The sequence below is a fragment of the Brachyistius frenatus genome, unplaced genomic scaffold (genome assembly GCF_029030835.1).
Source record: "Brachyistius frenatus isolate BFR_SWC_R1_liver_20210118 unplaced genomic scaffold, ASM2903083v1 Contig_161, whole genome shotgun sequence".
Lineage (NCBI taxonomy): Eukaryota > Metazoa > Chordata > Actinopteri > Embiotocidae > Brachyistius > Brachyistius frenatus.
Genome location: NW_027210760.1, coordinates 809,474 through 824,418, shown reverse-complemented (window position 1 = coordinate 824,418; position 14,945 = coordinate 809,474). Strand labels below are relative to the sequence as shown.

Below are 14,945 nucleotides of genomic sequence, written 5' to 3'. Positions count from 1 at the left end.
GTGCAAATAATATACTTTCCAAGGAATATAAATACAATTGGCAAGGTTTTACCATTATAATTAACAGTCAAAAAGTGGAACATTTAAAAACTTGGTAGATATTCATGTTCAACCAGTTTTTTACTGCTTACACCTTTAGTTTTAGATAAAGGTGCTGATTCCTTATTTTGATCACTAGAAGATTTGAACCTACAAATTGCCACTTATGGCTATATTCATCCTTTTGAGCCATCTGTCTTGATTCTCTCAATATTGTACTGCATCGTTACACTGCTCCAAGACAATTACTCAAACATTATTGTTGATCTGCTCTTAAGCGTCAGCTCTGGCTGTCCCGCTGAATGCTCACTTGTGGTGGGTGGAAGTATAATGTATGGCACCATCATTGCATGGCACCACTCCTACCCAACTAAATACCAGAGCACAATCAAGCAGATGAGACTCAGCGTGGTACTGAAAATCCCAGCGGCATTAACACTTTGGGTTTTGCTGATAAACAGACAAACAGATGGCCATGATGCCAAACAAGTTCCTCTTTGGCTCTGGTGATGACATACAGGGACATGGGGAAGATATGTTGGGTTTCATATTTGTTTTGTTCTCCCTTTCTTCACACACATTAAAACTGCTTTGGCATTTGAAATTTATTGAAAGCATTGGATTAATAATTTAGGTTACATTAAGACCGGTGGAGAGAAGGTCTTTGTTGAGCAGATGAATCTGTGAAATACAATGCACACTAAATTAAATCCCACAATGCTTAGCTGAATAAATTACGTTCTGGAATTGATAACACATCGATGTTGGCAAAAACGAAGTTCGTTAAATAACTGGAAAATGTTACCCGCAGATTAAAACTCAGTGTGATGAAAAATAATTTTACGGCAAGCAAACAAATTTATGATGTGAATGTTGCAACTGAAGCAAAATCTCTCACTGCAGTGTGTGCATTTGGAAGCTTTTTCACATCGGGGCCTGTGTGCATCTTGAAAGGTTGCAGAACAGCAGCAACCTGTCAGGGGAGTATTGTCAGGAGCTGTTAGAGCAGGCAGAGAGGGCATGCCTCTGCTGCAGAAACATGGATAATGTGTGTTCCTGTAATTAGCCCTGAAAAACTTTCAACCATGCATTTTATCTTCCATGCCCCTTTAATTATCATGTCTGAACCTTTTTCCTCGATCAACATATCTCATCCTGACTCCCTTCACATAAAGCAGAAACTGTCCTGTAGCATGTGCAGTGTGACTGAGTTTAGTCGGCAGATGATTTCCAGTGACCTTCTTTAATGTTTTCGCTAAACCTAAGAAATGTGTTAAATCTGGTTTTGTCTTCAATAAATATCTTAAAATAAAACTGTTGTGCGAATTAGCATTTTGTGGAATAGGTAGAAAATAAATTATAATGGGAAAAACATTTTCAGTATTCCTCCATTCACGTCTGGAGTTTTGGCTTAATCTTTCGAAAAAATGCTGATTATATTTTTCTTTTTTGCTTTGCAGAGACAAGCATCTGGAGCAATGACTGGAAACAGCAAATCATCTGCTGGCCAAGGTATTTTCTTCTTCAGCACACCCAACAGAAAGACATTTCTGTCATAGAACATTAATGATGTGCAGTTTTCGCCAAAGCCTGTTTGGTGCATAGATTCAGATTACATATGGAGACAGAACAAAATAGCAGCTTAGAGTAAGGTTGTTTTTTAAATCACCCAGCATACAAATTAAAATCCACTTCAAAACTTTCCTCAAGTAAAAGTACAAAATATGACCAGAAAAATGTACTTGAAGTATAAATGTCAAAGCATGCATTATACAGCCAAAATGGGTTCTGTAACTGTTAACTTATCAAACTGGATCATCCAGTTTCATTATTATCACTGTTGCAGAAACACATAAGCTTAATTTTAATGTTGTAGTAGCTGATTTTACTCATCTTATACACTTTTGAATGGTTTAGTTTACAGTATAACTTTGGTCAGTGGGTCCAAAAGTACAGTCCGTATAACTTTACTGTTTGATATTGTTGTTGTAATTAAAGAAACACATGGCTGCCCAAGAAACATTTAGTAGCCAAGTGTCCAATTACTTTTGCTATTGCAATTTGGGCAGCATTTGTTAAAAGGTCAGTAACACCTATGCAGTTTTTTTTCCCAATACTGACACAAAACTTCTGAAATTATAGGTTAGAATTGGCATATTAATGTGGTAGCCATAATTTAATTCCAAATGGACTGTACTAAAACGAGTCTGAACAAAAGCCAAAACTGTGCAAGTGTCTTACTACTGGACTGCATTTGTCACCAAGTACAGTGTAAATGTAACGGGTGTTGACACTGGACTGATCCTTTGTTCCAGAGATAAGTTGCAAGCTGGTGACTTGACCTAATAGTTTAATTCCTGATGTTATATTATTTGTCACCTCGGTAATTTTCAAAACAAGAGAGCAGAACTGTTACATCTCTGGGAATTTTAACCAAATACTACACTGATTTTTTTTTAATATTAAATAGAAACCCCAGGAAACATCTTCAGATGATCTGTGCGACTTCGGTGACTTCATTACCTCTTATTACAAACTGATAGTAAAATAAACCTGTATCATGCAATCATGCCTGACTATACCCATCACACGTTCTAATTTTTTTCGCAAAGTTATTTTTCCCCAGTATTTACATGGAGAAAATGTCAGAATAGTTTATTTCAATATGTTTCCCTCGCTTTTTTTTTTAGAAGAAACAACAAACCAGTTGTTTTTACCATGGTGGCAATTCAGAGGAAGACCTACTTTGTAAACTGGGCCATTGTATGGTTGGCATAATAATGTAATTCAAATCCCTCGAGTTTAAAAAATCCTTTGAAATTCAGAAATTATGTTAAGCACAGAGCTGTCATCCTGGTAATTTTAAAGTATGCAAGAACAAAATGGCCTGTTTCTAATGAACCTCACAACAGTGAAAGTTTTTTTTTATGACCTCAGCTCAGGTGAGATGAAGAAGAAGCAGTCTGACATTTTCATTTTGGCTCGCACGAGTAACAAATGCTATCTAAGCTTTGAAAAAAGTCTGTTTAAAGTCTGACCATTTACTAAATTACGTCCCATGACAGCATATGATATGATATACAGAGGAATCAGTAAATGTGATCCCTTCCACTCTTTGAAGTTAACTCTGTCCTCACACAATGGATGCAGCAGGTTAATAGCAGCCTGTTCACTGCTAAGTGGCTACATCGCCCCATTCAGCACATAAAGCATGTACCAGGAGACCATGTGTCACCTCTCCTTTCTTTCCAGGCTGCTGATAACACTGTAAAGACCTTGAAACACCGTTGCAGCGAGAGGGAGCGATTTTAGGACGCTTAATTGATAGAAGTGTGAATTGCATTCATTGCATAATTATATTATCCAATTTCTGTATTCTCTATTTTTTATTTTTGTTTTGTTTCTTTAGTTTTTCATAGATCAATATAAAGTGCAACTATTTTCTTGCTTAAACATTAATTCAAAATTGCCCCTTTAGCTAAAGTTAGCCCAGATTCTTAACGCAAATTACAACACTGTTGATATTGCAAATACCCTATTTTTAACATGTTATTTTAATGCTTTGTAGCCCAATAACAACATTACTGTACTGTACAACCCCCATGTTTCTAAAAAAGATGTGACGCTACGTAAAATGTATATATTTAACAGAAACCGATGATTTGCAAACCATATAAGCCAGTATTTCATTGAAAATAGACCAAACAACATATCATGTGGAAATTGAGAAATTATATTAATTTATGAAATTGAATTTGATGCCAGCAACAAGTTTAAAAAAAGTTGGGACAGGGGCAAAAAGGTTGTGTAGAAACCCCTGTTCGAACATCTCAACTAATTAGGTTAAATGGCAACAGGTCAGTAAAATGATTGAGTTTAAAAAGAGCATGTCAGGGGTCGCTAATCTAAATATAATGTTCCTCAATGTAGAATTGTTAAAGAGGAGAGGGATCATCCAGCTTTGTAACAGCACACAGTTGAAAAGACAGCATCCATGATGGTGTGGGGGTGCATTAGTGCACATAAAACGGGTAGCTCGCACATCTGGGAAGACACCTTAATGCTTTACGGGATATATACAGGTTTTGGAGCAACATATGTTGCCACCCAGACAATATTTTTTTTCAGGAAAGCTTTGCTTATTTCAGCAAAACAATGCCGAACTGCATTCTGCACATTTAATAACAACATTGCTCTGTGGCAGAAGATTCGGTTGCTAAACTGGCTTGCCTGCAGTCCAGACCAGCCACCCATTCAAAATATTTGGTTCATCATGAAAGAAAGAAAATGACGAAGTACTATGTACTGGCACTAGTACTGAACTTTTAAGCAGCTGAAATCATATGTCAAGCAGGAATGGGACAACATTTCACCTTCAAAACTCCGGAAACTGGTGTCCTCAGTTTACAGTTTACAGAGTGGTAAACGTTAGGGACGAGATGTGTACTCGGCTTAAACAAGTATTCTGTATGGATATTTTACTTTTGATGAGTACAAGTATCATCCGAGTCATTGTGTCAATATCCATGTTGATAAAGATACAAGCTGTGTCCAAACATCGAGGCAGGTACACAGAGCCCCGCCCCCTCGCTGACTACACACTGTTGTAGCTGACACAGGCCCACAAGCTCTGTTAGCCTGTTCAGTCTCTACAGGGGTCAACAAAAACTCACAACTCTTCTGGTTATTTTCTGGCATTAGCTCTTTTCAGTTAGGTTTGCATAAAATAGGTTTGTAAAATAGGTTTGTATAAAATATCTTCAGCTGAGTTACCAGAGAACTTTGCTCTTAAAAGAGCAGCAATGTTACTGCAACTGGGTGTTTTTTTCATAAATTTTCTGATTGAAGAACTCAAAACATATTTTTATTTATACTTCAAAGGGACTTTGATATTTGAATATTTATAGTAATTTGACATTGCTTGGCTTCACAGGTCACCCTTTAGTGATCTTGATGCTCAGCATTTGTTTTACCGGACCTTCATCAATCATTGTCCCTATACTCTTAGGCTGCCTTAAATCTCCCAGGAACCAATTTTAACGTGACCTTTTACAAACCTTATATTGAAATACTCCCATCATCCATTGTGGAAATTTGAATTATTCGTGCAGCAGCACGACACATTACTTAAGAGTCTCCCGCTCTCTGTGGTGTAAAGGGCATTGATCCTGTGGAGCCGGTGTGATTGTGGAGAAGGAAGCTGTGTGTGTGTGTGTGTGTGTGTGTGTGTGTGTGTGTGTGTGTGTGTGTGTGTGTGTGTGTGTGTGTGTGTGTGTGTGTGTGTGTGTGTGTGTGTGTGTGTGTGTGTGTGTGTGTGTGTGTGTGTGTGAGAGAGGTTTGCGTGGCTTCTACAATTATGAAATATGAATTTTTTTTTCATTGTTATCCAAGGGCTTCAAGGTCAGCAAAAGGTTACATCTAAATGTAAGTAGGCCTTTTGGAAATAACACCGTTTATACCAGCGCGCACACTTTCACCACACTGCAGCAGGTCACCACAATTATTTCCAATCATGCACGGAGCACTGGACTGCATGACAACTATTGTGCTTGAATAAACAACTGACCTGTTGAGTGAATGAGCAATGGTGTGTTTTATTGCAGTGAGAATTGAAGCCACATCACATGAAACCGAATCTCTCACGTTATAATCCTATTTTCTGGGTTGTTGAGTCGTCAGCACTGACTTAACTTTAGTTTTCCCTGTTCGCCTATTGTTTGTGCACCTCAATGCCAACAATGTGATTCTTCTGTATCTGATAATGTCTGTGTGATTATGCACTTTGAAATGAGCCGTATTTGTGTTGATTCAGTAAAGTGTCTTGTTCTCTTCAATCTTGAGGATCTTGAGGATTATTATTGCAGTGGATGGATAATATGGTACATTGAGGGTTATGGGAGTTGTCTTTTGTCATAAAAAAACAAAATCTTCTGTATTGGACTATAAAGAGTACTCTCCTCGTTGGCTACATTTGTCAGTGTGTGCTTCTTCAGTGTCCCTTTATAGAATGTCAGGCATCTAAAATGACTTTTACAACTGACAAGAACGAGGTTGCTCATTTAACAGTGCAACTGGACCACCCTGACAATTATATAAATTAAGGCCATGAAAGTGACTGAGAAGGTGAGTGTTAAATATTAGTTAGGTACACTGACTGAGGCCGATGGCTCCAAAAAAACTCCTGCTCTATAGGCTCCCATTCAACTAGTCTCAAGATTCTAAATCAATACATTTTTTTCACAGCTTATTTCAGTTTTGCTAGCTAAAGTCAGTCCTTCTTATTAGTTTTCATTGCAGTCCATCTGAAAAAAAATCCTGTCATTAATTAGAAAATAAGCTTTAAAAAGCTGTGTGTTTGGGGGCGTGTCTACTTGATTATCAGGCCTGTGGTGGAGTCAGGTTACGGGTATCGGTGGGCAGAACGTAGTATCGCCGGGTTTCCAATCAGTTCGAGTCAGATCCACCGCTCACTCCCCCAAGCTCATCCAAATCTAATTCCGGCCCAAATCTGAACTCGAGGCTAAAAAATGTTTTAACAATCCAATGGATGATGTCACTGTTGGTTGCCATGTGAAAGCCTAGTCTTCAAATACATTTACTGCTATAATGCATGAAAACCATGCATTATTCATTTTGAGTGTACACAGTTTTCTAGAATTAGTTTATTTTTTTGAGGTGAAGGAAATATGTAATCTTACAGTAAAACCATGTTAAAGGTTTCTTGTCTGTTTCCTGAATATGATTTTTGAAATCTACAGAGTAATTTGCATTTATATGTCTAATATCAAATACAGTTACACTTTAGAAACATTCTTGTCAATAATCTTTTAACTTTATTCTCATCTGTGATGTTCTCTGTAAAGCCTATTAAAATATGAGTGCTTCCTTTTTTTGATTATGACAATGAGGTATCACCATGTAGTTTACAGATACATGTGACATATTTGATATAGGAGTTATAAATAACCACAGTCATGCAAAGCGGTCACGCTTAATGACAACTGTTCTTCTACGTCAATACACCAAGTCTTCTTGGCCCTTCTTGCCATTGGCAGGTCTAATAATGTTGAAAGCTGTTTGTGACAGACATCTTGCTATCACTGTGGGCTCTTTCAGCACGAACGACAACATACAGCCCTGGTACAGTTTCACAAGGTGTTTATTTCACCACAAACAATAAATATAAATGACTTTGCTCTCCTGCTGAGCATTCAAGCATTTGAGCATTCGAGTACCCGGCACATGTCTCTCCTGCCGCTAACCTGTTGCTTAGTGTCCCCAGTAGTGAGAGCCATCTGGTGTCCTGCTTGTGGCTTTATGGGGCGAGAGAGACAATCAGTAATTGAAAGCAGCTGGGCTAATCAAGCCTCTTCATGGCACCTGATTGGGAGAATGAACCACTGAACCACTCCCCAATCAGTCCCTCCTGCAGCTGAGCCAAACCATCCCCCACCACCACATACCCTCACCACCCGACTTAGGCTGGGGAGCCCTCCTACTTAACCTACTCCCCCTCCCTCCGAGGGTGGGAGTCAGCCACGGTCATCTGCACCCCCACTGGACCACTTTGAAATTAAAGGGCTGTAAAGCCAGATACCACCGAGTGATCCAGGCGTTGGTATCCTTCATGTAGTGGAGCCACTGGAGCGGAGCGTGGTGCGAACAGAGGGTGAATGGGCGTCTCAGGAGGTAGTAACGCAGGAAGTCGACCGCCCACCGGATGGCAAGGCACTCTTTCTCCACCTTGCTGTACCTGGCCTCCCTGTCGAATAGTTTCCAGCTGATGTATAGAACGAGGCGGTCAACCCACCTGCTGGGACAAACGCGCAGTGCCCAGTCGGTCCATGAGTTCGTTAACCCAGAGCATTGGATCAGCATCAAATCGTGACACATCATTCACCCTGTGATAGTCCACACAGAACCGTATAGATCCATCCTTCTTGACAACAAGAACGATGGGGCTACACCAATTCAATTCAATTTTATTTATATAGTGCCAAATCACAACATAGGTTATTTCATGGCACTTAACACATTAAAGTCCTTACAGCAAGACTTTACAATATTATACAGAGAAACCCAACAATTCAACAATTCCCACATAAGCTATGAGGGAAAAAACTCCTCTTTAAGGGACAAAAACCTCCAACAAAGGGAAGGAAAAACTCCCTCTTAACAGGAAGAAACCTCCGACAGAACCAGGCTCAGAGGTGGGCGGCCATCTGCCTTGACCGGTTGGGGTGAGAGGAGTACAAAGAGAGAAAAGGACAGCATAGAGATACAAGAGAAGAACTGTTGGTGGAGATGACAAGCAGAGACATGCAGCTCCATCACGGGACATCTGCAAAAGAAAGAAGAGAAACTATGAGAGCGAGGGAACTGAATGGAGACAACAGACAATAAGCAAAAACTGTGGAAGAGAAAAAGACAGTGAGGTACGAGTCAGTTAAAGAGTAGGAGGAAAGAAAAGAAGCTCAGCATGTAAGGCGGTCCCCCAGCAGCCTCGGCCTATAACAGCATAACTAAGGGTTGGTTCAGGTCTACCTGAGCCAGCCCTAACTATAGGCTTTATCAAAAAGGAGCGTTTTGAGTCTAATCTTAAAGCTAGAAGGGTTTCTGCCCCTCCAACACAAACTGGGAGCTGGTTCCACAGGGGAGGAGCCTGAACACTGAAGCTCTGCCTCCCATTCTACTTCTGTAAACTCTAAGAACCACAAGTAGACCAGCATACTGAGAGAGAAGTGCTCTGCTAGGATTATATGGTTCCATAAGATCTCTGAGATATGATGAGCCTGGTCATCTAGAGCTTTGTAAGTCATCAAGAGAATTTTAAATTCTATTCTTGATTTAACAGGAAGCCAGTGAAGAGAAGCTAAAACTGGAGAAATATGATCTCTCTTGCTAAATCCCGTCAGTACTCTTGCTACAGCATTTTGGATCAACTGCAGGGTTTTTAATTAGTAATTTGGACATCCTAACAACAAGGAATTACAATAATCTAGCCTAGAAGTAACAAATACATGAATGAGTTTTTCTGCATCACGCTGAGGAAGGATTTTCCTGATTTTATTAATATTACGTAGATGAAAGAAGGCAGTTCTGGAGATTTGCTTTATATGCTGTCTAAAGGACAAGTCCTCATCAAAGATGACTCCAAGGTTCCTCACAGTGGTGCTGGAGGCCAAGACAAGACTTAGATTAACTAAGTGATTACAGAAAGAGTTTCTGAGGTGTTTAGGACCAAGTACAATAACTTCCGTTTTGTCTGAATTTAGAAGCTGGAAGTTTTTGGTCATCCAGGCCTTTATGTCTTTTAGATATTTTACTAACTGATTAGTTTCATCTGGTTTTATAGAAAGAATTAGCTGAGTGTCATCTGCATAGCAATGTAAGTTTATGCAGTGCTTCCTGATGACATCTCCTAATGGCAGCATGTACAAAGTAAAAAGTATTGGGCCTAACACTGAGCCTTGTGGAACTCCATAATTAACTCTTGTTTGTCTGGAAGACTCATTGTTCACATGGACAAACTGGAATCTAAGTAGTATAAGTAGGATTTGAACCAGTCTAATGCAGTTCCTTTGATCCTCATAATGTCTTCTATTCTCTGTAATAAGATCGTATGATCAATCGTATCAAAAGCAGCACTTAAGGTCTAGAAGAACAAGTACAGAGACAAGTCCATTATCTGAGGCTAATAAAAGGTCGTTAGTAACTTTCACCAGAGCTGTTTCTGTGCTATGATGAACTCTAAAGACTGAAAATCTTCAAACAGATCATTCCTTTGTAAATGATCAAAAAGTTGATTTGCAACAACTTTTTCAAGGATTTTAGAAATAAACGTCAGGTTGGAAATTGGTCTGTAGTTTCCTGAAACAGCTGGATCAAGAGTCGGCTTTTAAAGTAAAGGTTTAATTACAGCCACTTTAAAAGCCTGCGGTACATAGCCAGTTACAATAGATAGGTTGATCTGATCTAATATGGAAGTATTAATTAAAGGGAAGACTTCCTTAAAAAGTTTAGTTGGGATGAGATCTAACAGACAGCTAGAGGATCCAGATGAAGAAATAATTCTAGTTAACTCAGAGAGCTCAACAGGAGAGAAATGTTCCAAGTTTACATCTGGTCCTACAGTTGCTTCCAGGGCTGCTGTGCTTAACATCACATCAGTGACTGTGGCAGGAAGGGTCGGCCCGATTCTCTCCCTAATAATGAGAATTTTATTGATAAAGAAGTTGATGAAGTCATTACTGCTGAGAGCTGAAGGAATAGAGGGCTCAACAGAACTGGGACTCTTTGTCAGCCTGCTACAGTGCTGAAAAGAAACCTGGGGTTGTTCTTGTTTTCCTCTATCTAATGATGAATAATATAAAGCCCTGGCCTTACAAAGAGCTTTCTTATATAATCTTAGACTTTCCTTCCAGGCCAGGTGAAATTCTTCTAAATTAGTGGAACTCCATTTCCTTTCCAGCTTTCTAGTCGCCTGCCTAGCAGAGCGTAATTCTGAGTTGTACCATGGAGACAACTTCCTCTGGTTCATTACTCTCTTCTTCAGAGGGGTTGACATTATCTAGAGTTGTAGCAGAGATACTGCAGTGTTTTCTACCAGATGATCCACTTGTGCGGGACTAAGATCAACGTAGATGCCTTCCACTGCTTTAACACACGGCATCGAAGAGGATAAGCATGTAACTGCTTCCTTAAACTTGGCCACAGCATTATCTGAGACATCTACTGTAGTGGGATTTCGTCCCACAAGAAGTGGTCCGACAAAACTGGGTTTTGAGGAAATACAATAACATTTTCAGTTTCCATGCCATATGACAGAACCAGATCGAGGGCGTGGTTACCACGGTGAGTGGGTTTATTTACATTCTGAGAAAAGCCTATAGAATCTAATAATGAGCTAAAAGTAGAACTGAGGCTGTCATTGTCTATGTCAACATGAATGTTAAAGTCTCCCACTCTCATCACTTTATCTGAACTCAGCACTAAATCTGATAAAAAGTCAGAGAATTCAGTTAGAAACTCTGAATAAGGACCAGGTGGGCGATAAACAACAACAAATAGAATCGGTTTCTCTGCTTTCCAGTTTGGGTGTGAGAGACTAAGAATCAGACTCTCAAATGATTTATAACTAAGTTTAGGATTAATTGATAAACTTGAGTGGAAGATTGCTGCCACTCCTCCTCCTCGGCCTGAATCTCTAGGAATATGATAATTAATATGACTAGGAGGAGTTGCTTCATTAATACTAACATATTCTTCCTGTTGCAGCAAAGTCTCTGAGACAGAGTAAATCAATCTGATGATCAGTTATCAAGTCATTTACTAACAGAGATTTAGACCAGAGATCTCATATTTAATAGTCCGCTTTTAATTGTCAGATTTTTTTTTATCCATTAATTTGGTAGGATACATTTTTGTAAAATGTTTTATTGATACATCTTTCCTTGCATTGTTTAAATATAGGTGGTCTGGGTACAGACACAACCTCTATAGGATGTTGAATGTTTTGGGTGAGTGATAGCTGTAAAGAAGCTGCAGAGGAGCTGTAAGACTGCAGCTCTGCGTCCTGGCCTCAACCCTGGATGTCAGGTTTTAGGGCTGTTAAGAGACATGGCCATATTTCTAGAAAGAAGAGCTGCACCATCCAAAGTAGGATGGATGCCGTCTCTCCGGATCAGACCAGGTTTTCCCCAGAAACTATTCCAATTGTCAATGAAGCCCACATTGTTAGCGGGACACCACCTCGACAACCAGCGGTGAAGTAAAGACGTACGGCTGAACATATCATCACTGGTCCGGTTAGGAAGGGGTCCAGAGAAAACTACGGAGTCCGACATTGTTTTTACAAAGTTGCACACAGATTCCACATTAACTTTAGTGACCTCCAATTGGCATAACCGGGTGTCATTACTGCCGACGTTAATAACAATTTGACTGTATTTATGATTAGCCTTAGCCAGCAGTTTCAGGTTTGATTCAATGTTGGCCGACTCTGTCCCCGGGAAGACATCCGACTCTGGCCCCGGGAAGACATCCGACTCTGGCCCCGGGAAGGCATCCGACTCTGTCCCCGGGAAGACATCCGACTCTGGCCCCGGGAAGACATCCGACTCTGTCCCCGGGAAGACATCCGACTATGGCCCCGGGAAGACATCTGACTCTGGCCCCGGGAAGACATCTGACTCTGGCCAGAAGACATCTGACTCTGGCCGCTGGTTTCACTAACTTCACGTTAAATAGAGTCTCCAATAACCAGGGTTGGTTTCTCAGCGGGTGTTTCGCTGAGTGGGGAAAATCGGTTGGAGACATGAAGGGGTCGGTGGTGAACCGTGGGCTTCTTCTTGGGAATATGCCCCCTTCGTACTGCCACCCAGCCGCCCTGCGGTCCCGGCTGTTCGGGTGCTGCGGGGGACCGGCTGACTAAGCCTGTATCCTGGGCAGCTGTACACCCCCTCCATGAGAAGCTCCTACAGCCAGCTGGTTATTTAGCATGGTGCACAGCTGCGATTCTAATTCTATGACCCTGGCCTCCAGAGCCCGAACTACACTACATTTATTACAGGTACCATTATCATTAAGGGAGGCAGGGTCGTAACTAAACATGTCACACCAGGCAGGAAAAACAAGAAGAGGTGGAGGGAGAGAGAGAAGCCATTGCTAACTGCTAAGCTAGCAGTACCAAAACGCCAAGTTAAGTGAACGTTGGTCAAAGATGTAACAGTGGAATTGCTCAAGAAGAGCAAGCGTGAGTTTTAACTTGAGATTAGAAGAAGTGTAGAGAGAGTTAAGATAAGTATAATTCAGGAAAAGAAGCTGAAATAGCAGAGAAGTGACACTAGTCACAATGTCTGTATACAGGAAGTGACGCAATACGCTCACGACAAGATTCCTCCAATCACTGCACCACTGTGCCATCGTCAGTTGTAGAAGATCCCATGGAGTGAGACGGTCTTTTGAAAAATGATCCGGTCTTTTGTGGAGTGGGACGGTCCTCTCAAGGCACTTCTATTACCCCAATCTCCAGCATAGCAGCCAATTTACTCTGAGCAACTTTTCTTTTGTGTTCAGGTAACCTGTAGGGTCGTGACCGCACTGTCACACCCGGAGGAGTCTCAATTTAATGCACTATGAGGTTTGTGTGTCCTGGCAGGATGGAGAACACATCAGCAAACTGCTTTTGCAACCGGGCAACATCTGCTCTCTGGGTCCTGGAGAGATGGCCTTCACAATGGAGCGAGGCAGGATTGGTAGACTTTGGAAACTCTGGCCCCAGCTCCTCTCTCGGATACCGCAGACACCAGACAAACATACTCCGCCTCTCTCCATGCTTTTAGGAGGTTGAGGTGGTAGAGCTGTGTAGCTCCGCCCCTGTCAGAATGCACCACCTCATAGTCGACGTCCCCCACTCGCTGTGTGACCACTAAGGGTACTTGCCACTTGGCGAGGAGTTTCGAGCTGGAAGAAGGAAGCAATACAAGTACTTTTTCTCCAGGTGTGAATTGCCTCAGCTTGGCCCCTCTGTTGTACAGCCGTTGTTGACGTTGCTGAGCCTGGAGCAAATTCTCATGTGACATCCGTCCCAGTGTGTGGAGTTTTGCTCGCAGGTCCAAGAGGTATTGTATTTCACTTTTACCGGGGCTCAGCCCTTCCGGACAATTTTCTTCAAGCTGGGTGTTTTCCTGTCCTATCTGAGTGTCACAACTCAGTCTATACAGCCTGTTCCTAATCACTGAAAAGTGCAGATATGAGTGTGTTAGGGCACACCAACTGACCATCAATTCTTATCACTTGGTCAAAGGCAAAGCATAGAATGTCATCACGAGACTGCTCAAGTGGAAAATCCTCCATGGAGTGTAATTTGGGAACTGGTGGAGTCTCCACAGGAGGCTCCGCTGGTTCCCCCTTCCCATCTGCAGTATCAGACAACCTTGCGTGACCGCTGAGCACAGCACACATATCGCATGACCCTGTCTGTCGTGAACACACACCCGCACGTTGCCCCATTCATTTATGAAACCCTGGCCAATCTGTCCCCAAGATTAGGGGGTGCGTAAGGCGGGAGCTAACCACAACCTTCACATTATACTTTTTCCCCATGTATCTAATTTCCACTTACACTATGGGATACTCATGAACATCCCCATGCACACACCTAATTTTCATCCACAATGCCTCTACCAATGCCCCGGGCCAAACCAGGCTCTGGTGAATCATAGACTATGCTCCCCCAATCAGTCCCTCCTGCATCTGAGCTGCTGGTGATATTTCAGTAACAGGGTGTGGCCCAGTACCACACTGTTCATACGCCCATTTATGGTGGAAATGAGGCATGCGGGCTGTTTCACAATAATTGAGATTTATAGAACAGAAGCAGGCAGTATGTGCAGGCATATGTGCAGCTTTACATTGGTGATAACACAAATACAAATGATAAAATGCTACAACTGTGTATAACGGCGATGGTTAAGTCCAGTTACCAACCTAAGTGGGTAGTAATAAAGCCAATAATGGTTTGGTGAATCACAATAAGACAATAGTGAGGCAGCTAGGATATTTAGTCCGACAACAAAAGTGAGACTTTGCAAGACCTGCACACTTTAATGTAAAATAATGTATCATACAGCTCCTCTGGACTTTTTAGCCTGTTCAAATGTTATGGGATCAACTGGTTCAAATTTTGAAAGAGTAACTCAGTTGTTGCTTCTTCGGCCAGTGTTCATCTTGGAAAAGATGCAACAACACAGTTTGACCACAATGCCAAATTCCACACACAGCCCAGCACTGTTTGTGGGGGCTTTGTTGAGTTGTGCAACAGTCATTTTCATAAAACATAAATTGCCGACAGGCCACATCTTTGAGGACACTGTAGTTTGAACGGTCAGACATTTTTTTGAATT

At 41.3% G+C, this 14,945-nt stretch overlaps 1 protein-coding gene across 1 annotated transcript in view; it reads left to right on the top strand.

Moving 5' to 3' along the window:
* Positions 1–14,945, top strand: part of LOC138631618 (calmodulin regulator protein PCP4-like) — a 29,421-nt gene that overhangs the window by 13,155 nt on the left and 1,321 nt on the right. Inside the window, exons 2-3 of the mRNA XM_069716674.1 lie at positions 1,500–1,551; positions 5,431–5,463. Of these exons, the coding sequence (XP_069572775.1) occupies positions 1,500–1,551; positions 5,431–5,463 (85 nt within the window). The remainder of the gene's footprint in view (positions 1–1,499; positions 1,552–5,430; positions 5,464–14,945) is intronic.